Source organism: Pleurodeles waltl, chromosome 8 (assembly GCF_031143425.1).
Source record: "Pleurodeles waltl isolate 20211129_DDA chromosome 8, aPleWal1.hap1.20221129, whole genome shotgun sequence".
NCBI lineage: Eukaryota > Metazoa > Chordata > Amphibia > Caudata > Salamandridae > Pleurodeles > Pleurodeles waltl.
Window position 1 is genome coordinate 509,709,205 of NC_090447.1, and position 25,347 is coordinate 509,734,551.

The 25,347-nt window shown below is 44.8% G+C and overlaps 1 protein-coding gene across 2 annotated transcripts in view; it reads left to right on the forward strand.

Annotated features, from left to right (window-relative positions):
- The window catches only part of LOC138250080 (E3 SUMO-protein ligase RanBP2-like), an 894,326-nt gene that overhangs the window by 68,875 nt on the left and 800,104 nt on the right, over positions 1–25,347 (forward strand). For both annotated transcript variants that reach the window (XM_069204480.1, XM_069204481.1), the window contains exons 3-5: positions 7,531–7,642; positions 8,963–9,115; positions 17,424–17,654. In XM_069204480.1, the coding sequence (XP_069060581.1) occupies positions 7,531–7,642; positions 8,963–9,115; positions 17,424–17,654 (496 nt within the window). The remainder of the gene's footprint in view (positions 1–7,530; positions 7,643–8,962; positions 9,116–17,423; positions 17,655–25,347) is intronic.

Consider the following 25,347-nt stretch of genomic DNA (forward strand, 5'->3'; position numbering starts at 1 on the left):
TAGCACTTCTGGGCAGCAAGACAGAAAATTCTGACGTGTTTCGGCAACAACATGCCTTGTTCACAGGTAAGTAAGAGCAGGTGTGAGTAAGCCAGTGCTTTTTTAAATAGTCATGTGACTTCAATATCCAAACTCTAATTCCCATAATGCACAGTTCCATGTTAATAACATCCCGAACTGGAGCGCTCAATCTACATATATCTGCAATAGCGTCCCAGGTGCTACAGTTCCAATGGAAATGTTCTTTTGTGCATATGGTTTCCATTACTTGATTGTCCCCTTGCTTTTACAATTGCTGCCCAGCATAACCGCAATTACAAGGAATACGTGAAAAGTAAAAGGAGAGGCTGACTGTAGGGTCTGTTGTAAACAAATGTCTGTGATGGATCCTCCTCTGGGTTTCCTGTGATACCTGGGGTTGAGTCATGACTCTAAGGCCTGCAGCAGTTGCTTGTTGATGAACCCAAGTGCCACATAAGTCCGCAACCCAAAACTGTACATCACCAAGTACTGGAAGACTCTGCGACGGGACCACTCTAAGTCAAAAGTTTGATCCCAGTCCCATTCCAGATGTCACAGGAGTCGTTCAAGGGGTCGGTCTTCATCTCAATTAGTCGTCAAGAAATCTCAGGTGGGACACTGACCCTTCCTGTCACGCGCACTCTCTTAGGACCGCTTCATACTACTTGATTTTTCTCCTGAAGTCTGTCGATGTCTGAGCCTATCCCGCAATTCGTCGTCAAGAAATCTCAGGTGGGACACTGACCCTTCCTGTCACGCTCACTCTGTTAGGACAGCTTCATACTACTTGATTTTTCTTCTGAAGTCTGTCTGTCTGAGCCTATCCCGCAAGCTGTTCCGGCACAACTGAGGTTTCTGCAGCTGTCCGGACCGGTTTTCTGAGCCCCAGGGCACTCATGGGCTACCCTGCTTCAATCTCATCAACTGGAGTTTTCCCCCACTGGTGCCCTAGGGCCTCAGCACTAGTGGACCAAAAACTGGTTAACCAAGTACCCCTCTCCAGCACTTGCTCTCTCAGGGTAGTGAGACAGTGCAGTCCAAAGCTTACTCAAGGAGGTGAGGTGGGTTTAGACTTTCAGAGATGCAGGGTACACTGTACTCCCAGCAAATAAGATCAATGTCCAGTCAGTGCTTTCCTTTTTAAAAATAAATGTACTTAAATACACATTAGAGAAATATACTTCACATAAAACTAGGGTAAACAGTGAAAAAAAAGACATCTCCACATCCCCCTGGGCCAGAGTTCTGACCCCAAACAGTATTATAGCACCTAGACACGAAGCACTATACAAACAGTTAACATGTAGACACACAATAAACTTTGCATGTTACAGACCATATTGCACAGGGTTGCTCTCATTCGCTATAACCATAATATCAATCTTTGTATGGCAATGGTGTAGTGTCAGCATATGATGTGAAGTCTAACGTTCCAGATCAGCCCCAGAACCCACCACCTAAAGAACAGAAGTGCCCTCCTGTCCTTGGCAGGGACACTGCTCTGGTGGTGTCAGGCATCTGATCACATGTGCCTGGTGTCTTGGCACAGTTCATTGGAGTCCCACCACTAGACCAGTAGCCACTGGCTAGCTGCAGGAGGGTATTAGGTAGCCAGAGTGCCAGGACACAATGGTACCCCCATGTATGACAAAGAGAAAGGTAGGGGGCCAGTACCACAGGACACTCTTCCCCACCTACAGATTGTAACTATCACAGGCTGTAACAGCACAGGGGAGAGGTCTGGGCACAGTTACCTCACCTTCAAAGGATTGGTGGAATCGAGCTTCACTGTCTCCCTCTGTCTGTTGATGTGCTGCAGGCTTCCTTATCTTCAGCAGCTGTTTGCAATTTCCTGGTCTTCCAAGCCGATGCCTCACAAACAGCTGGTCCTCTTCTGCATTCAGGCTGCTAATTGAGCCTTCTGCTCTTTCACAGCTGGTAAATTCCTTCACAGCAGAATTTGGCCATCACAGATAAAACTCAATTTCAGACGTGGTGAGCAAGCTTCCTTGCTTTTACACTGCGGGCCCACAGCTGACTTCTGTAGATGCTTGTTAGAACCGAAGACCAGTCTTGAACAATGGGGGAGCTGAAATGTCAAGCATAACACCTCCGCTCACATTAAACACAATGGCTCACCTCACCATTCTTCCCTAGGGAACCTACTGGCTCTCAAACACTCATCCCAGGTAGACAAAGGCAACAGGACCACAGGCAATGAAGACTGCACAGACTTGTTCAGGGGGGTTGCTGCTAGAGCTCCCCCCAAACAGTACAAGGATACAGGTATCCCTGACCATAGATTTATTGCTGCCACCATTGTCATTCTACCACCTCCTTGGTTGAGAGGGCAGTAGCCACTCTGTGAAATACGGGCGCACTATGCATGGCCCCCTCGACCTCAGAGCTAAGCTCCTGGGTCTCAGGCCATGTTAACCGAGAGCTCCTCAGTGGACATACATGTTTGTCATGCTCACTGAGGTATGGAGCCAGAAACTATACAGTAACTTTTAAGTGACTTGCCTGTGGATCACCATAAGGCGGGGAAAGCACGCGCTCCAGAGACATGCAGAAGACTTACCATCCCAACAGCAGCCATCCGCATGCCAAACCAGAGTTCTGCTAAGCCTTGCTGTGACTCTTCGGACCTTTGCGGACTCTTCGGCATTCCTTCAGGTCCCAGGGACCCGTTCGGCCCTCCATCTGGAGTACCACCGGTGGGGTACACACTTGCTCTTGGTGCTAGTTGGACCCTTTAAGCCCAACATGGGGCCACTTCTGACCCTAGTTCCAAATCTTCATCTGGTGCCACGCAAGTTCCCGTAAATTCGATGTCAACTCCATTGATTCAGGAAGACTGGGTGTTTATTGTACCCTCTGACTCAGAGTTGGCAACACTTCCTCTACCTGAGCCTTCACAAGGGAAAACACATACTATGCATTTCCTGTTTGGCACAGATTGAGATGACGGTTATGAAGCTGGTGATGTGATTGGCCAGCCTTAACATCAAGAGAATTGGTAAGACTAGTTGTAAGAGGCTAGTGGCCTTGATGCTACCCCTGAGTCAGCACTCCCCTCACCCCCTTGCCTGGCCATGGAGAGTGCTTTGTATGCCATGGTGATATATAGGGCTGCCGAAGTTCTTGACCTCCAGCTGTCCACGTTGGAGGTCAAGACCAGTGTTTTTGTGAAAATCCTTCAGTTGTGGGCAAACCTCTATCTAGCTCCTCTTACCTTTTAACAAGGCCCTTACAGACATTTCGTTGGGGGCAATGGCAAAACCTTGCTCTGGGCCCCGGTCAACTGCTAGTTTGCAAGACGCCACTGGGACTATCGAGGGGGTACCTGTGTGAGAAGTAGGGTGTGGTTGTTATTCCTGCTACTTTCTGGTGACCATCAAAGGATGGAGGCCTTGGTCTTATTTTAGACTTAGGCCTTCCCAGTGCCTTCCTCCTGGAAGGAGAAATTCAAAATACTGACTCTGGCCCAGGTATAGTCTGCCATTGTCACTGGCAAATGGATTGTGGTGTTCGACCTACAGGTTGCTTTCTTCCATATAACTGTTTTGCAGGCCCAGTGATGTTACCTGCAGTCCGAGGTGGGGTAGGAGTGTTTTCTGTTCACTGTGCTCCACTTCAGTCTAACCAGTGTCTCTTAGGTGTTCACGAAAGTGATACAGTGATGGCAACTCATCTTTGGAGGTCAGGGGTGGCAGTCTTTTCCTGCCTCGAAGTCTTGCTGTTGAAGGCGGGCTCACCTCAGGCAGTCAGCAACCACTTCTAGACTGCGACAAAGCACCTGTCATCTTTGGTGTTCACTATCAATGTGCTGAACACAAACTTCACTCCTCTTTTAGATGCTCCTCTTCATGAAGCCATTCTGGACACAGTTCGGTTTTCTTTCCCCCGGGTAACATCCTAGGACAGTGATTCTTAACCGTTTACATTCTGTGGACCACCCGCTGAATCATTACTAGAAGCCAGGGTCCCCAGCCTAAGCACTTCCATGATTTGAACCACAAAACACCAAATAAATAGAAAAACAGACACTCCTCAAATAAACACTTGATGAAATCAGTTTATTTAAATCACTAAATATCAAAGGTTTAATGGGAAATTTGGAGCTTTTGTAAATAGAGTGTAGTCCATTCATTGTCCATACTAACATCTATTATACATGTGATGCTCTTGCACTGCTCCCACTAATCACTCTGAGGATACTAGCTTAATTTCTAGCCTCCAGTTTAAAAACTCTTCACACTTACAGAATGTTTTAACATTTTTAACTTTACACTTTGCTTCTTTATGTATATATACTTTGTAAATGTGTTAATATTTAACTTTCTAAGCAGGCACGCACACACTGAGTAGAGTTCATGGACCCCCAGAGGTCCCCAGACCACAGGTTTGGAACCGCTGGTCCTAAATTTCACTGAGTTTGATTCTGAGGCTGCTGGGACATGATGGCTTCTTGCATCTTGTTAGTCAAGCACGCCAAGTGGCTTATGCAGGCTCTGCAGTGGGATCTGAAGTCTCAGTGGGCCAGTATTCGGGGAACCACTCCGACCATGTTCCGATTTTTGAGGAAACTGCAAAACATCTGCAGTAGTGGTACTGGACCATGATTGGGTCAGCAGAAGACCACTCTCCCTTCCCCACATAGAGGTGACCGATGCATCGTTTCTGGGTTGGGGTGGCCATCTGGGAGAGATTGAGATCAGAGACCTCTATTCTCTGGTGGCATCCAGGCTCTACATCAACCCGCTGGACCTGAAGGCCATTCTCTTGGCGTTGAAAGCCTTTCTTCCATTTATATAAAATCTGAGGCTGGTATAGTTGCATGTGGACAACACCACCATCATGTGGCACTACAGCAAGCTGGGTCCCCAGCTCTGTGCTACGAGGCCCTGCGCCTCTCGAAATTGAATTTTCCTGGTGGTGAACCACCTGACAGGATCACTAAATGCCAGGGCAGACAAGCTTAGCTGTTGGCGCCCAGCAGATCACATTGGCAGTTACACCCAGATGTAATGCAGTCTGCCTTCCGCAATTGGGTAGAACCTTGGCTTGATCTGTTCACCACAGTTGAAAACATGCAATGTCAGCACTTCTGCCTGTTTGGGGTTTCCAATACGTTTTTTGCTTGGAGACGTGTTCCTCCACCAGTGGAATTTGGAACTTGTGTATGCCTTCCCACTGATATCTCTCCTGACCCAAGTTCTCAAGAAGGTCAGTACCTGCTAGGCTCAAGTCCTTCTAGTGGCTCTGGATCGGGAACAGGGGGATTGTATCCAGAACTCATGGGCTGGAGCATCTGTCCTCCGACCAAGCTGCCCCTCTGGGAGGATCTGCTTTTGGGGCAGCCAGGCTGGGTTCTTCACCCAGGACTTCTCAGTCTCCCCCTTCCTGCTTGAAGATTGAGTGGCAACAGCTGGAAAAACTTCAGCCTTCCTCTGAAAGTAGTTAATGTAATCTTGGCAGCCAGGCATCCCTCAACAAAAAGTGCATATGCCTGTCGATCTAATTTGTGGTTCAGTGTGGTATACTGCAGATTGACCCCTCTAGGCAAAGTTTTGTGAGGTCTTATTTATTTTGTCAATAGCTGGGCAAGGCTTTGCTCTGGTCACAATTATGGGTACCTTTTGGCTCTTTTGCAGGTGCTGTATCAGCCCTAATGGTTTAGGTCTCTAATTACTATGTACTGTTTTGAAAGGTTTACAACATTTGTTTCCTCTCTCTCCCTTTTATAATGCCTCAGTGGGACCATAACTTGGTCCTTATGTTTCTGATGTGCACTCCCTTTGAGCTCCTCCTTGTGGCTTCTCCCCTCAAGACAGTGTTTCTTGTTGATGTAGCATGGGACGGTGTGTTAGTGAGCTTCAAGCTCTCTGGGTCAACCTGCCGTACACCACCTTCTTCCCAGACAGGCTGGTTTCAAGGACATAGTCTTCTTTCTTGTCTAAAGTTGTGACCCCATTCCTTGTCAGTCAGAGCATCACATTGTCTGTGTTCTCTGCTCTGTCTTACCCCTTTAAAGAGGAAAAAGAGGCTCCATCACTTCAACCCAAGAGAGTGCTGAGCTTTTAATGCAGATTGTAACAAAGAACACTGGGTGATCGAACAACTTTTTGTGGGTGTCTCTGGACCAAAAAATGTGAGGTTGTGCAGAAGAGAACCATCTCCTCCTAGATCATGCTCTACATTATGATCTGCTACGCACTGGATACAAAGTGGCCTCTGGAAGGGCTACATGCTCATTTTACCAGCACCAAAGCTGCTACTGCTTTGTTGGCATGCAGAGTCCTTGTCAGGAACATGTACCAGGTGACAACATGAGTGTCCCTCTATAAGATCACAAATAACTTTTACCTGGACAGTCAGATTTGCTGAGAGGGGGATTTTACGCACTCAGTCCTGCACGACTTTCTGGGTTGAGTCCAGTCACAGTCCCACTTCCAAATAGGTACGTTTTTGGTATCTATTCAGAAGGTGGGATATCTTGTGGCTAGAAGTCTCTGTCTGAAGAACAAGTTTGCTTTGGTACCAGTCTTTCTGGTAGACACTCTGTTTAGCCACAGTTTTCCTCACCTACCCTCCCGTCCTCCCTGTTCTGTGATTGGACTCTAAGCATTAATAAGACCCCAAGTCTAGGAATCTGCACATTTCTCACACTAATTTGCTTTTGGTGCTCTGCATCTGGGTGCGTTGACGTTTGCAAAAATAATTTGCCAGTGTGCAGGTTTGGCACATATCTAGGCTCTCCATGTCCTTTCCAGAGCAGACCCGCATCGTTGCGAAGCCACATGACACCCTGTACTGGTACTCAGAGGTACCGCTGAAAAGTTTTCGGATCCAATCTGACAAAAGGTGAGCAGTCTCTGGCTAGACAGCCTCAAGCAGAAAGAGGGTTATCGAAGGTAAGTAAATTAATTGTTAGTGTGTGTTCGCACATAGGTGGGTGTACGTGTAACAGTTTTGGGTAAGCAAAGAAAGTGCTTTAATTATGTAAGGTGGATGCAGAGTGGTGGTTTAGTTTGTGCAGTGGCAGAGATTGGTCACACACTAGGAAGAGCTTGAACAGAGAAGGGCAACACTCTGACAGGTCTCCAGGTCACAGTCCAAGGGGGCTAATCCACTGACAGGAAAGCAGGAATTACCATAGCGAGTTCTACGAGGGTTTTGAGCTGTATGCTTTCATACTCTACAGGATGTCTATGCACAGCATATTAAACCCAGGCACACAGCTTCCTCTCATGAGTAAAGGTACCACTGTAATAGGATATTAATAGATGTTGACTACTGAATGAGTTAGATGCTACTTTTTTTTCTTGCTTTGCTTGGGAAGCAACGAGCTGCTGGTTCTGTGGTACTACATGAAAGAGAAGCCCAGTCCTTCAGTCTGCTAAGTGTCAGAGCATTTTTTATTTGTTGCCAAAGTGCATGAGGTTTATTAAAATATACATTTATTTTTCTGGGCATCTGTACAAATGTGTTTTGTTTTGTTTCCAGATACATCTCCACCTACCTGAATGTACAAGAAAGGGATCCTAAAGCCCATAAATTCCTCGGTCATCTGTATGAAATTGAGGATAACATACACAAAGCTGTGGGATGCTACAAGGTAGGAAACTATCTGAGCCCTTGGTAAAAATGTTTGATTTTCTGCTGTGCAAAAGCACAGCCATTTTAGTTAGTTGAGTTTAATATATGAATAGGTTTATTTAGACTGGCAGATGGGAGTGTGCTATTACAGTGAAGTTTTCTAGTCCCATCGATTCAGAGGTCCACAACAGATTTAAGCTTCCAAAATGCCTAGACTTTCTCCTGCCCTACTTTCATGCAGAATGTTGTCACTTTCCTTAACTGTACTATTTTGAAAAGCAAAAACAAAAATCAGGAACTCGTTCAAATTTTTTCAGTTTGCTTCTCTACAACCTTTCCTTCTCAAGGCCTGTTGAAAATTATTTGATTCCCAGGAGAAGGTTGTGGCACTATGCAGCCCTCAGAAGGCAGTGGGGGAGGGTCAGCAGCTGACCACTCACTTAATTTAATCACTGGGGAGGTGGGCCACTAAATTGTGCAGCTATGTAGTTCTACCTTCAGCTTCAGGAAGGAAGAGAAATTGTTGTCAAAACTTGATGGCAGCTCTGTGGAACTAAGCAAAGCTGACTATGAACATGTATGTACCCGTGACCAGTCTAAGTTCTGTGTAGGTCAAGACTAGGGACTGGAACGTCATGGTGGTGTAGGAAAGGACTAGTAAAATGTAAATGTTACCTTAGGAAAGTCCGTTTGCAGGGGGCAGTAAAAATTAAATGCACGTTTATGAATTAAAAAAAAAAAAGACTAATGCAAACGCCTACTAGTTTGTCATCAGTCTTTAAACTGATTCACTACTTACTTGCTGAAGTTTTGGTCTTTATTTCATCAGGGTGTGCTGCACAAGATGTGTTTTTTATTATAATCATAAATACTGCTGAGCAGCCTGAAAGTACCTGTATCTTACCCACTTAATTGTTAATGGTATGACAATGCAGTCACCTGATTTTGTCAGCAGCTTCATGGTGATGGGGACCCAGAGGTGTGTTGAGTAATTTTGGGATCTCACTAATAATTTTTAGTAAACTTAACTGATCATAGTTTCTTGTCCAGCACTGCAACTGTATGAATGCCATCATCCAACTTGTCATTTTGTGACATGTAGTCAATCCTTTCAATGTTGCTTTGGTTGTCATTGTTATAGATTGTGGGACCCTTTGCAGTCATAGAACCAACACAAAGAAATCACTCTGAGTGATTGTGTATATAACTGTTGCTAACAATTTTGAAGTGCTTGCTTGAACAAAAGGAAGGGCCTGACGTTAATTACAGAGTATCTTTGTAATTTATATATGTAAGCATTTCTAAACCCATTTTCTTTTTCTTTTTGGGAAATTGTCAGCGTTCAGTAGAGTTAAATCCTACTCAGAAGGACCTTGTTTTGAAGATAGCACAATTACTTTGCGACCAGAATGTTGATGATGGAAGAACCCAGTATTGGATAGAAAGAGCATCCAAACTCTTTCCGGGGAGCCCAGCAGTTTTCAAACTGAAAGTATGTGAAGGATCTTGTTATTTGTGGTAGTAACAATTTTTTTCATCAATACGTGTGCTTTTGCTTTTAGTGTTTGAAGCACCACATGTCTGGTTGTGTAGCACCACACATACATTTGTATACCCAGTGTAATGCTAGATTTATGTTTTTCCCCCAATGGATTTTATTGATTTATAGTTTATCTTTACCAGTTATTAAATGAAAAACCTGAAATCTGTAGTTCATTGTTTATCTATATTGTACAACTCTAGTACCAAAGTCAGAATGAAAGGTGTCACCTCTAAAAATGATGTATCCCAAAAACCCACCACCCAGAATACGGAGAGCTTACTTAGTAAAGCACCTGGTGCTCTCGGTGTTCCTGATATTTATGTCCTGGTGGTGCGAAAATCATGTCACCAGTGTCCAGTAAGGGACACAGTTCAAAGTCACAACTCCCTCGAGCACACATACCAGTTACAGGCCCATCTGATAGTCCTGAATAATTGATGGTAGGATCAGATCAACTAGTCGACCAGTACTCACTAGGGTGGACCTAGAATATTTTCCCTTTAGAGGCCTGTGTCTTTGTGTCTCCTATTCTCCATTTACCTTTTTATTTTTGAGTCCCAAGGGGTACACCAGTCACTGGTTGAACAAGACCCATGTTGTTTAGAGTTAGGTCCTGGCTTCAGCTATAAATGTTGGTGTTTACTGAAACCTAAGCTCTACAAAGGTAATTTGAGTGGTTCGAGAATCTGGCAAGCTTTTCCAACTAACATCACTGGACTCCACTCCATGGATGTGAAGGCCAACTGCTTCCTACTCTTTCTAGTGCTAGGGAAAGAGAGCATGAAGGCACCATATTTGGTACAGGTTCGGTCACTGATGTTGCAGACTCACATTATTGGTGTCCAGAGGGGATTGTGCAGCTCCTCAACCCAGATGATGCCGTTCTTGATTATTGCTTAGTACTGGGCAGCTTGGCTTTCTTAACGTTGGGACTCGCATACAAACCAGTTACATCCTTTATGTGTGCCTTATACATGATAAAGTTAAGATTCCAAGTTATAGGGAATGAACTCACTTTTACTGCTGACTGCAAATAGGCAGTCTCCCCACAGGGGTACAGGTAACATGGATGTTAATCTCACTATACCAACATTGTCAAGTCACAACATAGCTTTGGTTTGTGGGGGCGAAGTAGACATCCTCACCCAGAAAGGGGTTATATTGTCTGTATTTTTTTTTTTTTTAAATAAGAGCACAGCTCTGCTGTCAAAAGAAATCTAAGATGTAATGTGCAAAGTGAACATCACTTTATCTGACACGAATCCTACATTTGGCTGTCTGTTTTTCAGTGCCTTGTTTGGTACCTGTACATAACTGCCCGGCATCTGCTACATAATCTAAGTTTTTTTTTTTAAATTTTTTTTTTTAATCTGTCTTCTTGCTACAAGGATTTTCAAATGCCTAACCATCTCTGTTATTCCCCCCACCCCACCTCAAGGCCTAATGAGCCCTGGGGATGTCATCTCTGGGGCTATGCTTAACTTATATGGGAGGAGGGAGGGTGTATGCACCGCCTTCCTGAGCATTAAGAGACTCCAGGGACCTTCCCCCTTGTGGTTGCATGCTGTATGACTGCATCCTCTGGGGCCTCATTCCTTTCTGGGTGCGTGCCCAGTTACCACCTTGGCACCCACCAAGCAGTATATTGGGGGCTGTGGGGGAAGCCCGTGGAACCCAGCTGTTTCCCCACATGCTGCAGCAGCTGACATTGCACCCACTTGAAGGGATCAGATGGTGCATTTGCTGTTGACCGGTGGAAGCAACCTGTTTGCCTGCTTGCAGGCGCGCATTCAGAGAAACAAATGCCTGCTTCTGGTTGCAGGACCATTTTTACTCCCCTATCAGTGGGATCAGACATGCCTTCCCTGCCTGTGTTCTTGTGAGATAACCTGGCCCCCCCCCCCCCCCCCCCCCCCATCCCCAGGCCTGGTGGGGTGGGTATTGGGGTTAAAATGTTCACTGAATGTGCTGTGGATATGCAGCAAACATTAAAAAAAAAAAAAAAAAAAACAGAAACGCCCCGGGTTGGGCCCTGGTTCTGAGGGGCCGGCGCAATGGTTTTTAAAGGGGAGGGAGGCATGCGGCTCCATAGTAGGCACCTTTGAAGGGGTGAATGAACAGGGTAGTGTTCAGCACCATCTCTTCTAGACACCTGTCTTACCTGCAACACAACACCACTTACAGAAACTACCACTGGTTGAGAATGGGTGGCCTCTCGTAGGTGGTCAGTCTGTCCCTCCAAAGCCACTCCTGGATTCATTGTCCACCCTTGGTGTTGCTTGTGCTTTTTTTTTTTTTTTTTCAGCCGTGGTTCTATGGATCAGGTTTTGCCATATCTTTATATTATCTGAACTAGTGAATATTTCTGTTGAAGCAGCAAGTTTCTTGATGTTTTCACATGCAGGCTCTCTTGCCCTGGCTATCTTTCTGCAAACCTGTATTTGCCATGTTGCCTGCTTATTCAGCAAATTGAACTATAGTATTGCAATAAATTGCTTCACCCAAAAATAAATGTTTTCAACCCATTTCTTGATTGGATTTTTTTTGTCATATTGCAGAATTTTTTAGGCACAACAAGAACAACCTTGTAACGTTTCCCACAACTTGTTATATATAGGTGGTTAGACAGTTGGCTTTTAAGAAAGCTTTACAACTAGGTTGTACATATCTGCAATGTTTTCATGTTAATCCAATAAGTTGCCTCAAATACATATCTGTATGTGTGTATTTTTTGGGCCACAATTACTAGTATGGCGTCCTTTTTACTTTGTTAGGTTGAGCTTAGTCAGCGTGCATGCGCTGTCTCTCGACATGTTGTAATCTACTTCCGTGGGCTTTACCCAAGGCCATCTCACGACCATCACTTTCATTCGTTCCTTGCCCTGCATTTCCAAATTCACTTGATTTTGCAGGTAAATGCTTCACGTTTGTCCAGCCTTGAGGCTGCTTTGTTACTGCCTTGGAGACTGACCCTGTTACAAGGATGTTAGAAATTGGGTCTCTAGTTGGCAGTCGGTTTGCACCCTGTCCAAGTAGGGACCCTCACTCTAGTCAGGATAAGGAAGATACCCATCTCAGATAACCCCTGCTCACCCCCTTGGTAGCTTGGCACAAGCAGTCAGACTTATCTCCGAAGCAATGTGTAAAGCATTTGTGCATAACCCACGGGAATACAGTGAAAACGATGCAGAAGGACCCCACACCAGTTTTAGAAAAATAGCCAATATTTATCTGTGTAAAACAAAACCAAAACGAGAAAAATCCAACTTACAATAATAAAGATATGAATTTTGCAAGAATTAACCTAAAAGTATAGTTCCTTGAAATTGGTAGCTCCATCTGGGGCTATCATGGTGTGGTGAGCAACAAATCCAACAGTTCACGCCGGCTGTGGTGACGTGGGCTTGCTACGGTGTGTGGAAGACCCGCAAAACAGTACCTTGGAAATGCAGGGTGTTGTGATACTCGCAATGAGATTCGGAGAGCGGCATCTGTGACGTGCCAGATGTCTGTTCCAGAGCTCGGTGCGGGGGTCGTCGGGCCTTTGAAGTCACACGCATTCCAGATTCAGGATGATGCGGCGTGCGGTGCCCATAGGTCACGGTGCAGGCATCGGCTTGGTGTTGACGTCCTGCGGAGTTGGTGAAACCAGGGCTGCTGTGTGAAGCGGGGTGGTGCGATGTGTGGTGTCTCCAGGTCATGGTGCAGGCAGAATCGTTGTTGCTGAAGCCGGCGCGGGGCATGCACTGTGCGGCACCCTCGGGTCGCAATGCAGACAGTGGCATCTGTTGTCGACACTGGAGTTGATGATGCTGTCGTCGGTGGACCGGGGCTGTGGTGTGTTGTGTACTTCACGAGCAGAGTCCTCAGCCCACGGTGCAGGCAGCAACATCGGTGTCAGCGTGGAACGGCTTCAGCGGGGATGCCAAGTGTGAGCAAGGCGATGCAGAGTGCAGGACCCACAGGTCACGGTGCAAGCAGCGGCTCGATGACCGCGTCAGGTGGCGTTGTTGGTGAGACCAGGGTTGCAGTGCAACGTGGGACACTGCTCCGTGTGACGTCATCAGGTTCCGATGTAGTCAGCGGCGTCAATGGTGGTTTTGCAGTGGTTTTTCTTCTGTTGCAGCACAAAACACACAGTTTGCAGTGTTGTAGGCAGATGAAACTGAAGTCTTTGATGTCCCTCATACTTCCATCAACAGGCAAGCTCTACTCCAAGCCCTTGGAGAAACTTCACAAGCATGATACACAGCAAAGTCTTGTTTTTTGTCCTCATTAAGGCAGAAGCAGCAACTGCAGGCCAACCCAGCAAAGCACACACAGCAAAGGGGCAGTACTCCTTCTTCAGCTCTTCTCCTTGGCAGAGGTTATACTTGATCCGGAAGTGTTCTAAAAGTCTGTGGGTCTACTACTTATTCATTTCTGCCTTTTGAAGTTGACAAACTTCAGTGGCAAGTCTCTGTTGTTCACAAGATCCTGCCTTCACCAGGCCTGGCCCCAGACACACGTGAGGGGGCTTGAGACTGCATTGTGTGAGGGCAGGCACAGCCCTTTCAGGTGGAGGTGTCAGCTCGTCCCTCCACACTCTAGCCCAGGAGACTCATCAGGATATGCAGGCTACACCCCAGCTCCATTTGTGCCACTGTCTACATAGAATTCACTACTGCCCAACTGTCAGTCTGATGCTGACGTGGAATACACAAGCAGGCAGAGGCACAGAAAGGTTTAAGCAAGAAAATACCCACTTTCTAAAAGTAAACACACTTGAGGGCAACCCAATTCATCAATTGAAGACTTGATCATGTGTATACATACTATATCTAAACAATTCCTCTAGGAACATTTTTAAGTGAGACACTTTCTAAAAGTAGCATTTTCAAACTGAAGGTCTAAAAAACAACTTTACCCAAAGATGTATTCTTGAATTGTGAGTTCAGAGACCCCAAACTCCATATCTCTATCTGCTCACAGTTAAGCCAGTTCCCCTGTTAACCTGTGAGAGAGAGAGAGGCCTTGCAACAGTTAAGACCTAATTTGGCACCGTCACTGTCCGGACATGTAAAACACATTAGTACATGTCCTACCTTTAACATACACTGCACCCTGCCCATAGTGCTACCAAGGGCCTACCTCAGGGGTTCCTTACATGTAGTAAAACTGGAGGTTTAGGCCTGGCAAGTGGGTACACTTGCCAGATCGAATTGGCAGTGCAAGACTGCACGCACAGACACTGAATTGGCATATCTGCGACGTGTTTACAGGGCTACTCAAGTGGGTGGTACAATCAGTGACGCAAGGCCACTAGTAGCATTTTATTTATAGGCTCTGAGCATACATAGTTCACTTTACTAGGGACTTATTAGTAAATCAGATATGCGAATAATGTACACACCAATACAATTTACATATAGAGCACGTGCACTTTAGCACTGCTTAGCAACTGTAAAGTGCGCAGAGACAATAAACCAGCAAAAACAGAGTCCAGCATATCACAAAAACAGGCGGTCAGAAGGCAAAATGACTGGAGAAACGGGTCAAAAGATGCCAGGTCTTACAGTGGATTATTGCACGATCTGCCATATACCTTAGTGTGGCATGCTACTTTTTTTCTTTTGCCTCTCTGCTTTGCGCTTCCTTGTTTTTGGGCATGCTGCTTTTTTATGGTGTCTGCACCCAAAGGCTGCAAGCTGGAGGCGGGTTCTTTTTTATTTTTGTATTTATTTTTTTGAAGTTTCATATAGTGCGAAATCGATCGGAGGAGCGCTTGCATGAGTACCCCTTATATACGTGAAGTTTCATATAGCTCAAACTGGATTGGAGGAGTGCTTTACATGAGTACCACTTATCTACAAGTTTAGCAGTTGAAAAATATACAAAATGGTGCATTTTAAACAGAATCCGGCTTTTCATGGACAGCGAGAGAGCCTATACCACTCTATTCCCTGCACTTGGCCCATAATGCTTTGCAGGGCATTTCTTTTACAAAACATTTTGGCACAAAACTCTACGACAATAGGACCACCACCAAACTGTTCAGCACGACACACTCTGTCTAGGTCGTATCTGGGGCCCCACTCTAGGTTGAGGGGGTACAATTGTAACCTCTCCCACCATTCAGTGTCTTTTTAAGCGATCATGGCTGGAACTTTTGTTTTATGGCTGAGAGTAGTTTGTGTTTTTAATGGTATTGTTTTTAATATGATTGCAGTAGGCCCGCTAGGCCTGTAAATGTGTAAGGCATTATGCCCTTTAGTGGCTAAATATATGGTTACACTGCATTACTTCTCTGTTCATGTGGTTATGCACTCTAGGGGCTGACAATGGGCCAGATGTAGCAACAAACCAAATTGCGAGTTGCAATTTGCGAGTCCATCCGACTCGCAAATTGCAACTCGCAATTTGGTATGCAGTATGGTGTCTCAGACACCGACTGCGACTCGCTATGGGGTCGCAATGACCCACCTCATGAATATTCATGAGGTGGGTCGCAAATTGCAGCCCCATAGCGAGTAGAGGCACTCGCAAACATGGAGGCCTGCTGTCGTCAGCAGACCTCCATGTTCGTGACTGCTTGCTAATACAGCAGTTTTTTTTTTTTTTAAGTGTAGCCCGTTTTCCTTGCAGGAAAACGAGCTGCACTTAAAAAAAAAAACCGAAACCTTTAGTTTCGGTATTTTTTCAGGGCAGGGAGTGGTCCCTTGGACCACTCCCTGCCCTGAAAAAATATTTTTGGGTCCAGTCACAAACTGGAAGGGGTCCCATGGGGACCCCTTCCAATTTGCGAGTGGGTTACCATCCACTTGAAGTGGATGGTAACTGCGATGCCATTTGCGACCGCGTACGCGGTCGCAAATGGTATTGCATCCCACTGCGACTCGCAAATAGGAAGGGAACACCCCTTCCTATTTGCGAGTCGGAAATGCATATTGCGAGTCGGTAACGACTCGCAAAATGCATTTCTGCATAGCAAACCCACGTTTGCGACTCGCAAATGGTTTGCTACATCTGGCCCAATATGGTTACATGACCATGCTTTTTTCAAATGCTATTTTTATTATGATGTCCTCTAGGGGCTGTTCTGAGCATTACAGTCAAGATACTACAATATTCGCAGCACTCTGATATTTACCCCATAATGCTTTGTGGGACATTCCTTTTACAAAACATTTTTGCCCATAACTCACTGTGTGGTGGTCCTAGGACAATGGTACCACCATCAAAACGTTCAGCACAACACACTTTGTCTGTCATCTCTGGGTCCCTGCAGTAGGTTGAGGGGGGTGCAAAAATAATAACCCCTCCCACCATTGAGTGTCTTTCTAAGCTCTATAATGGCTGAAACCTTGGTTTTACAGCTGGGAGTAGTTTGTGTTTTAAGGGTCTTGTTTGTAATATTAATATAGTAGGTCTGAAAATGTGTAATGCATTACGGCTTCTGGAGATAAATATATGGCTACATTGCGTTACATTCTGCCATTCTCTTTTCAGGTGGTTATGCCCTCTTGGGCCTTACTTATATGGTTATGTGACCATGTTTCCTACAAATGCAAATTTTATTGTGGTGGCCTCTATGTGGTGTTCTGAGCATTAGAGTCAAGGTACTACATTATTTGCTGCTCTTTCAAACACACAGAATGCTTTGCTGGGCATTCCTTTTATAACATTTTTGCCCATAACTCGCTATCTGGTAGTCCTAGAACAATGGGGCCACCATCAAAACGGTCAGCACGACGTGCCCTTTCTGTCTAGGTCATCTCTTGGTCCCAACACTAGGTAGGGGCCCCAAATTAATAATAATATAAATGATACTAATAGTTTTATTTGTTTGCTGCAGATAGATAAGGAAGGTAAATGGAAGTGCTTTAGTTATATGCAGGGCCACTAGAATTATGTGGCAGGACCAAATTATGTAGCAGTGTTGACAAATTTATGTGGCAAGAAAAGATCAGTTATGCATTTACGTCAGTAGCTCTAACTTACGCAAATGCAAGACCTATTGCATTGCAAATGCTTGTTTTTTTTTATATACAGCAAACGTAAAACTAACAAATGATTGATTTATTTTAATTATGTCTATGGAAATTAACATTGTGCGTTGCAGACCATCACTTTCATGTCCAAATTGGCTAAAATAAATATTTGTTATGTAGCATTATGAAATTAATTTGATGTATATGATAAAGTATCATTTTCTTTAGCTGCTAAAAGCTGAGTAGAAACGCCTTGGTTCATAACTTCTTTTTTTATTATTAATTAGGAGAAGTTGCTGAATATTAAAGGTGATGTCGGATGGAACCAACTATTTGACTTGATTCAGTCTGAGCTGTATGCCCGACCAGATGACGTCTATGTGAACATCAGACTAGTAGAACTGTACCGGTCAGATAAAAGGCTGGAAGAGGCAGTGAATCACTGTCTTAATACAGAGAAGAAAGGAGCCTTGCGTACCAGCTTGGAGTGGTGTTCTTGTGTTGTACACATACTGAAGGTATATGTGTATGTGATATATATATATATATATATATATTTTTTTATTTTTATTTTTTATTTTTATTTATAATTATTGGGTTGTTGTGTCCTTTTTGCTAGGTTGGACTGCTGCAGTGTATTGACAATCTGTGCTTCACCAAAGTTACAGAGGGTGGGGTGTAGTTTACAGTTTTGTCTTTCAGAGTTTAATAATATTAGGTCACATATGAGTATTCAGCATTCTGTTTTTTGTTTTTGAGATTACAAATATATATATTTTTTCATTTATGTATATAGCCGTAGAGAAGTCAAGTGAGGGATCATTCTGGTTTGCATAAAAGTAGACCTATCAACTTGCATTGTCATTTTTGGCATAGATATTTTTTAAACATATGCTTATTGGCATTTTGTTAAAGCAGTCTGTTTGACGTGTGGCTGTAGATACACATGCTTTGCATAAGTCTGCCATCTAATGTTGGGCTCAGAGTGTTGCAAATTGTTGTTGTTCGAAGAATCTTTGAGTCAAAAGATCGAGTGACTCCTCTCGGTGTTATTGCGCATGGGCATAAAATCCTTTATTAGATTGTTTTCTCTCCGCTGTCTGGTTCGGACGTGTATTGCTCTCGCTCTGGTATTCCCTGCCTCTGTTTATTCCGAACTCTTCTTTTCTGTTTTCCTTTCAGCAACCATATTGTATTTCAATAGTGTTTTCACCATCTAATGCAGTCAACCCGAATTCGAACGTTGGGGGGCGGTAAGCTGCCCTTCGGGGCGCCAACGCACGCCTCGGGCCTATTCATCCACAAGGTGTCGAGGAACACACTAATTTCGATTTTGCCTTTGATGCCATTCGAAATTCCCACAAACCGACCATCACCTGTGTAACCTCTGCTTGTCCCCAGACCACAAAGAAGAAACCTGCGATGCCTTTTGCTCTTTTCGTTCCAAAAAGACCCTCCGAGACTAAAGATGTAATCGAAGACACTGTACGACACCCCTGATATATTCGGAGAAGAGCATGCGCAACAAGAGATCCAACAAGAAGAGGCTTTCTTCTCAGAGGATCAGGAGTTGGATGTTCAGTTGGACATCAAAATTCAGCCTCTTACTTCGATGCAACCTGTGAGTACATCAACCCCAAGCACCCACGTAAAGACTTTAAAAAAGCCCCACTAACAGGTTGATAGTCCACCGCTGCCTTCGGGTCATGGTCGCATTCAAAAATTCAATTTGGATGCCCCACCTTCGGCTCTGCACCAAAAATAGCCAAGACTAAAAATGTCTTCGGCATCGACCTCTGGCTTGATACCTGCGCAACCAGCCTCTGGATCTAGTCGAAGCTTCAACCCGAGTGTTGCAGCTCCTAGCAAGAAACCATCTACATCTGCTTCAGAGCCGAATACTTCCGGGTGACCCAAGACTTGTGCTCCGAAAACTTAAAAACTGAAAATTCCGCAATCCCAAGACTCCAGTCTTCCTTTGCAAGTAGCATTAACCATGTGGCCAATACTAGAAATAATGGATGCTCAACTTCGACAGCTCCATAGTCAAACGGGAACAAGATGAATTATTGCCTCTCCTCCAGTTCCAAGAAACTTACTTTCCAAGAAACCTTTGACACTGTTCCTCCACCTAAAAAGGATTCTAGAGACAAAGTCAAGTCTCCAGTTCCTCCACAATTTCTTGTGCTTTCTCTTACCACCTCCACAATCTCTTGTGCTTCCTCTTACCACCTCCACAATCTCATCCACCTATTATGGAGCCTCCATTCTCTGCACAAGGTTCACCAACAGCTCAGGGAGATGTCTTCAGCGATATTCCAAAGGACATAGAACCATGGGACTTCTAAGATACAGATCCCATACTTCCAAGTGACCCTGATTTATACCCTACACATCCTTCACCTCCTGAAGACGCAAATTCATATCAGCTGGTCATAGCAAGGGCAGCTACAGATCATAATCTGCAAATACATTCTGACCCAATTGAAGGCTTTCTTTTTGACACACTGACTACCACCGAGAGAGTCAGTTTCTTCCCATGCTACCAGGTGTGCTCAGACATGCTACAGACATTTTTAAGGAGCCTGTCAGATCCAGAGTTATTACACCAAGGGTTAACAAAATATATATAAGGTGGCTCCTACAGACATTAGAGCACAATTTCCCACGGATTCTATTGTTGTAAGTGTTGCACATATAAGTACCAATAGTCTGTTAACATGAAATGTACCTCCCCCTGACAAAGAAAGGAAAAACAAGATGCAGCAGGAAAATGGGTGGTTGCACATGCAGCCAATCATTGGCATATTGCTCATTCCCAGGCACTTTTAGCACAGTACGGTAGAGATCACTGGGACAAGATAGAAAATCTTCAGTATCTCCCTGAAGAACATCGTAAAAGGGGACAACAAATAGTTTCTGAAGGAAAAACTGTTTCCAGTAATGCTAGTAGGTGTGCCAGTGATGCAGTGGACACAGCTAAACGTGGCATAAATGTCAGCGTTATTATCAGGAGGCATGCTTGGCTCAGATGTTCAAGTTTCGAGTCTGAAATACAAAAGGCAGTTTTTACTGTGCCTTTTGACAAACATCATTTGTTTGGGAGGGGGTCGATGCCACTATAGAAAACTGAAAAAAAGATTCAGAAACAGCAAAGGCCATTAGGGGCTTACTCACTATACCACAAAGGAGTAATTGTCCTCGCCCACAATTCAGGGGAGGCTTTAAATCCTCATCTAATGAGCCTTCCACCTCACATACAAGGCAAGGCACCATTTCTTTCACAGGTTCCTTTAGAGGTTCACACAGAGGTGCAAACAAAGGCAAAGGAAAGGCGTCTACCTCTAGAGGATCTGCCCCAGATACACAAGAGTGGCTACTTGCACATTCCTCTGGCTCACACACCTCCCATAGGGGGAAGATTAAGGCAGTTCTATCAACAATGGCACAATATCACCATGGATCAGTGGGTTCTATCTTTCATCCAACATGGTTACTGTCTAGAACTCCTCTCCACTCCACCAAATATTCCCCCTCACACTCTCAAACTTTCACACGCACATCTTACTCTCTTGAGAGATGACATTTAATCCTTTCTTCTCAAAGGGTGCTATAGAGCCTGTTCCCCTGTCACAGAAAGGGCTAGGAGTATATTCTCAATCTATGCATTCTCTTAGAGCATTTCCAAATGGTCTATCTCCAGGATGTCATTCCCTGACGACAGGAAGGTGACTTCATGGCAGCTTTAGATCTGAAAGACGCATATTTTCACATTCCCGTTCATCTAGCACATCGCAAATACCTCAGATTTGTCATTGTGGGAAAACACTGTCAATTCAAGGTTTTACCATTCCAAGTAAAAACTGCTCCCAAAGTTTTCACAAAATGTGTAGCGGTAGTTGCCACATTCCTCAGAAAAACAACATATTCACGTCTTCCCAAGCCTGGACGACAGGCTCATCAAGGCAAATACTATCCAACAATGCCAGAATCATACTCAATAAATCTTTTACACACACTGGGATTTACAATCAACTTTCTCAAATCCCATTACCAACCCTCACAGATATAGCCTTATCTTGGAGCAATTCTCACTATCACTCAGGGCTGGCATATCCAAACCCAGCTTGCATTCAAGCCTTTCAAACTCTTCTGTCTCAGTTACATGAGAACCACACATACACAGTGAGTAGTGATGCAGCTATTAGGAATGATGGCTTCATGCATTGCCATCATATCTCATGCCAGACTACACATGTGTCCCTTACAGCAGTGTATCACATCAGTGGTCTCAATCACAGGGTCTAGTGTTGTTGAACCACCAGACTCGCCGTTCTCTGCAATGGTGAAATCCCATCAGCCTCTCCAAGGGTGGGTCCTTTCAAGACCCTGTGCCTCAGATCACTCTCACTACAGATGCATCATAGGCATTTGGGGAGCTCATCTCAACCGCCTTTACAATACAATGCAGGTGGGATCCCATAAAAAAAATTATCACATCAACTATTTGCAGTTAGTATCAGTCTTTCTAGTGCTCAAAGCATTTCTGCCACCACTCTCCCACAAAGTGGTTCTAGTCCGTACAGACAACATTACAACCGTGGATTATCTGCAAAAACAAGGGGGGGGGGGGACGTACTCCTCTCAATTGCCCCTTCTTGCTCAGACAATTTGGAAATGGGTAATTCACGATCACATTCAGTTACTGGCAGAATGTCTCCCAGGAATGGACAATCAGTTTGCAGACCTACTAAGCAGGATGCATCAACCAGACCACAAATGGGAACTTCATCCACAAGTACTTCACCAATAAATTCACCTGTGAGGAGTACCAGAAATGGATCTCTTTGCCACTGCAGAAAACTCAAAATGCCAAAACTTTGCATCCAGATCTCCACACCCTCAGTCCACGGGCAATACTCTACAGATGAAGTGGTCAGGAATATTTGCTTACACTTTTCCACCTCTCCCAATCATTCCATTTCTGGTTCGCAAACTGAGACAAACATCACTCACCATGATCCTTGTAGCTCCCACATGGGCACGTCAGCCTTTGGTACACAACACTATTGGATCTGTGTTTGGTTCCCCACCAGAAACTTCCCAACCGACCAGACCTTTTGACTCAAAAGCAAGGTCAAATCAGACATCCAGAATCCAAAACACTCAATGTTGCAATATAGCTCCCGAAGTCATAGAATTTGGATATTTACAACTCCCCTCTGAATTTATGGACATTCTTAGAGAGGCACATAAACCTACAACTATGCTGCAAAATGGAAATGTTTTGTATGCTACTGCCAACCTAAACACATTGATCCACTCAAGGCATCAGTACAATACATTGTTATCTGCTACATTTACAGAAGACAGATTTTGCATACTCATCTATTAGACTTTATTTAGCAGCTATAGTTGCTTACCTCAAAAACAGACAACATATTTCTTTGTTCAGAATTCCTGTAATCAAAGCATTTATGGAAGGTCTTGAGAGGGTTGTTCCACCTAGGGTTCCTTCATCTCCAGTATGGAACCTTAATGTTGTCCTTACTAGTCGCATGGGTCCACTGTTTGAACCCATGCACTCCTGCTCTTTGCAGTTTCGTTGATCGAAAGTTGCCTTTTTAGTGGCTATCACTTCCCTAGGACGTGTAAGCTTTCACTTTACAAGAGCCTTTTTTCCAAGTACATAAAGATAGAGTAGTCCTTTGGATAAATCCTAAATTTCTACCAAAAGTGGTCTCGCCATTTCACATTAACCAATCAGTTGAGTTACCGGTCTTCCTCCCACAAGCAGACTCAGCTGCTGAAAGATCTCTGCGCACACTAGATGTCAAAAGACCTCTTATGTATTATACTGATAGGACTAAAAGTTTTTTTAGGACTAAAAGTTTTACCAAAACCAAACAACTTTTTGTAGCTTTTTCAGTGCCTCACGAAGTTAATCCAATCTACAAAAATTGGAAAGCTACATGGATAGTCAAGTGTATTCAAACTTGTTATCTTAAAGTTAAAGACAATTGCCTGCAGCTCCGAGCGCATTCCAGCAGGAAAAAAAGGTACTTCTTTGGCTTTTAGGACACTTTTCAATAGCAGATATTTGTAAAGCTGCTACTTTGTCTACACCACACACACACTCACTAAGCATTATTGTGTAGATGTTGTAGCTAGTCAACAAGCAAATGTTGGCCAGGCAGTGCTCAGGACACGTTTTCAAACTGCTCCAGCTTCTACAAGCTAGCACCGTTTACTGTGAGAGGACTGCTTTATAGTCTATGCAAAGCATGTGTATCTACAGTCACCCGTCATCGATTGGAAAATGTTACTTACCCAGTAGACATCTGTAAGGAAATGGCTCCCTGTTGCAATTACCCCCCACTTTTTGCCTGATACTGATGCTGACTTGACTGAGAAGTGTGCTGGGACCCTGCTAACCAGGCCCCAGCACCAGTGTTCTTTCACCTAAAATGTACCATTGTCTCCACAATTGGCACAACCCTGGCAACCAGGTAAGTCCCTTGTAACTGGTACCAAGGGCCCTGATGCCAGGTAAGGTCTCTAAGGGCTGCAGCATGTCTTATGCCACCCTAGGGACCCCTCACTCAGCACAGACACACTGCTTGCCAGCTTGTGTGTGCTGGTGGGGAGAAAATAACTAAGTCGACATGCCACTCCCCTCAGGGTGCCATGCGAACCTCACACTGCCTGTGGCATAGGTAAGTCACCCCTCTAGCAGGCCTTACAGCCCTAAGGCAGGGTGCATTATACCACAGGTGAGGGCATAGGTGCATGAGCACTATGCCCCTACAGTGTCTAAGCAAAACCTTAGACATTGTAAGTGCAGGGTAGCCATAAGAGTATAGGGTCTGGGAGTCTGCCAAAAACGAACTCCACAGCACCATAATGGCTACACTGAATACTGGGAAGTTTGGTATCAAACTTCTCAGAATAATAAACCCACACTGATGCCAGTGTTGGACTTATTAAAAAATGCACACAGAGGGCATCTTAGAGATGCCCCCTGTATTTTACCCAATTGTTCAGTGCAGGACTGACTGGTCTGTGCCGGCCTGCTGCTGAGAGACGAGTTTCTGACCCCATGTGGTGAGGGCCTTTGTGCTCTCTGGGGACAGAAACAAAAGCCTGCTCTGGGTGGAGATGCTTCACACCTCCCCCCTGCAGGAACTGTAACACCTAGCAGTGAGCCTCAAAGGCTCAGGCTTCGTGTTACAATGCCCCAGGGCACTCCAGCTAGTGGAGGTGCCCACCCCTGGACACAGCCCCCACTTTTGGCGGCAAGTCCAAGAGAGATAATGAGAAAAACAAGGAGTCGTCACTGGCCAGTCAGGACAGCCCCTAATGTGTCCTGAGCTGAGGTGACTCTGACTTTTAGAAATCCTCCATCTTGCAGATGGAGGATTACCCCAATAGGATTAGGGATGTGCCCCCCTCCCCTCAGGGAGGAGGCACAAAGAGGGTGTAGCCACCCTCAGGGCTAGTAGCCATTGGCTACTAACCCCCCCAGACCTAAACACACCCCTAAATCGAGTATTTAGGTGCTCCCCAGAACCTAGGAAACTAGATTCCTGCAACCTAAGAAGAAGAGGACTGCTGAACTGAAAAACCTGCAGAGAAGACAGAGACACCAACTGCTTTGGTCCCAGCTCTACCGGCTGTAGGAGGCTGGACTGGCTTGTAGTGAGTACCAAGGGGTACTTGCACCAGGCCCAGTTATCCCTTATTAGTGTATAGGGTGTCTAGCAGCATAGGCTGATAGATAATGGTAGCTTAGCAGAGCAGCCTAGGCTGAACTAGGAGACGAGTGAAGCTCCTACAGTACCACTTAGTGCCATATGCACAATATCATAAGAAAACACAATACACAGTTATACTAAAAATAAAGGTACTTTATTTTTATGACAATATGCCAAAGTATCTCAGAGTGTACCCTCAGTGAGAGGATAGGAAATATACACAAGATATATACACAATACCAAAAATATGCAGTATAGTCTTAGAAAACAGTGCAAACAATGTATAGTTACAATAGGATGCAATGGGGACACATAGGGATAGGGGCAACACAAACCATATACTCCAAAAGTGGAATGCGAACCACGAATGGACCCCAAACCTATGTGACCTTGTAGAGGGTCGCTGGGACTATTAGAAAATAGTGAGGGTTAGAAAAATAGCCCACCCCAAGACCCT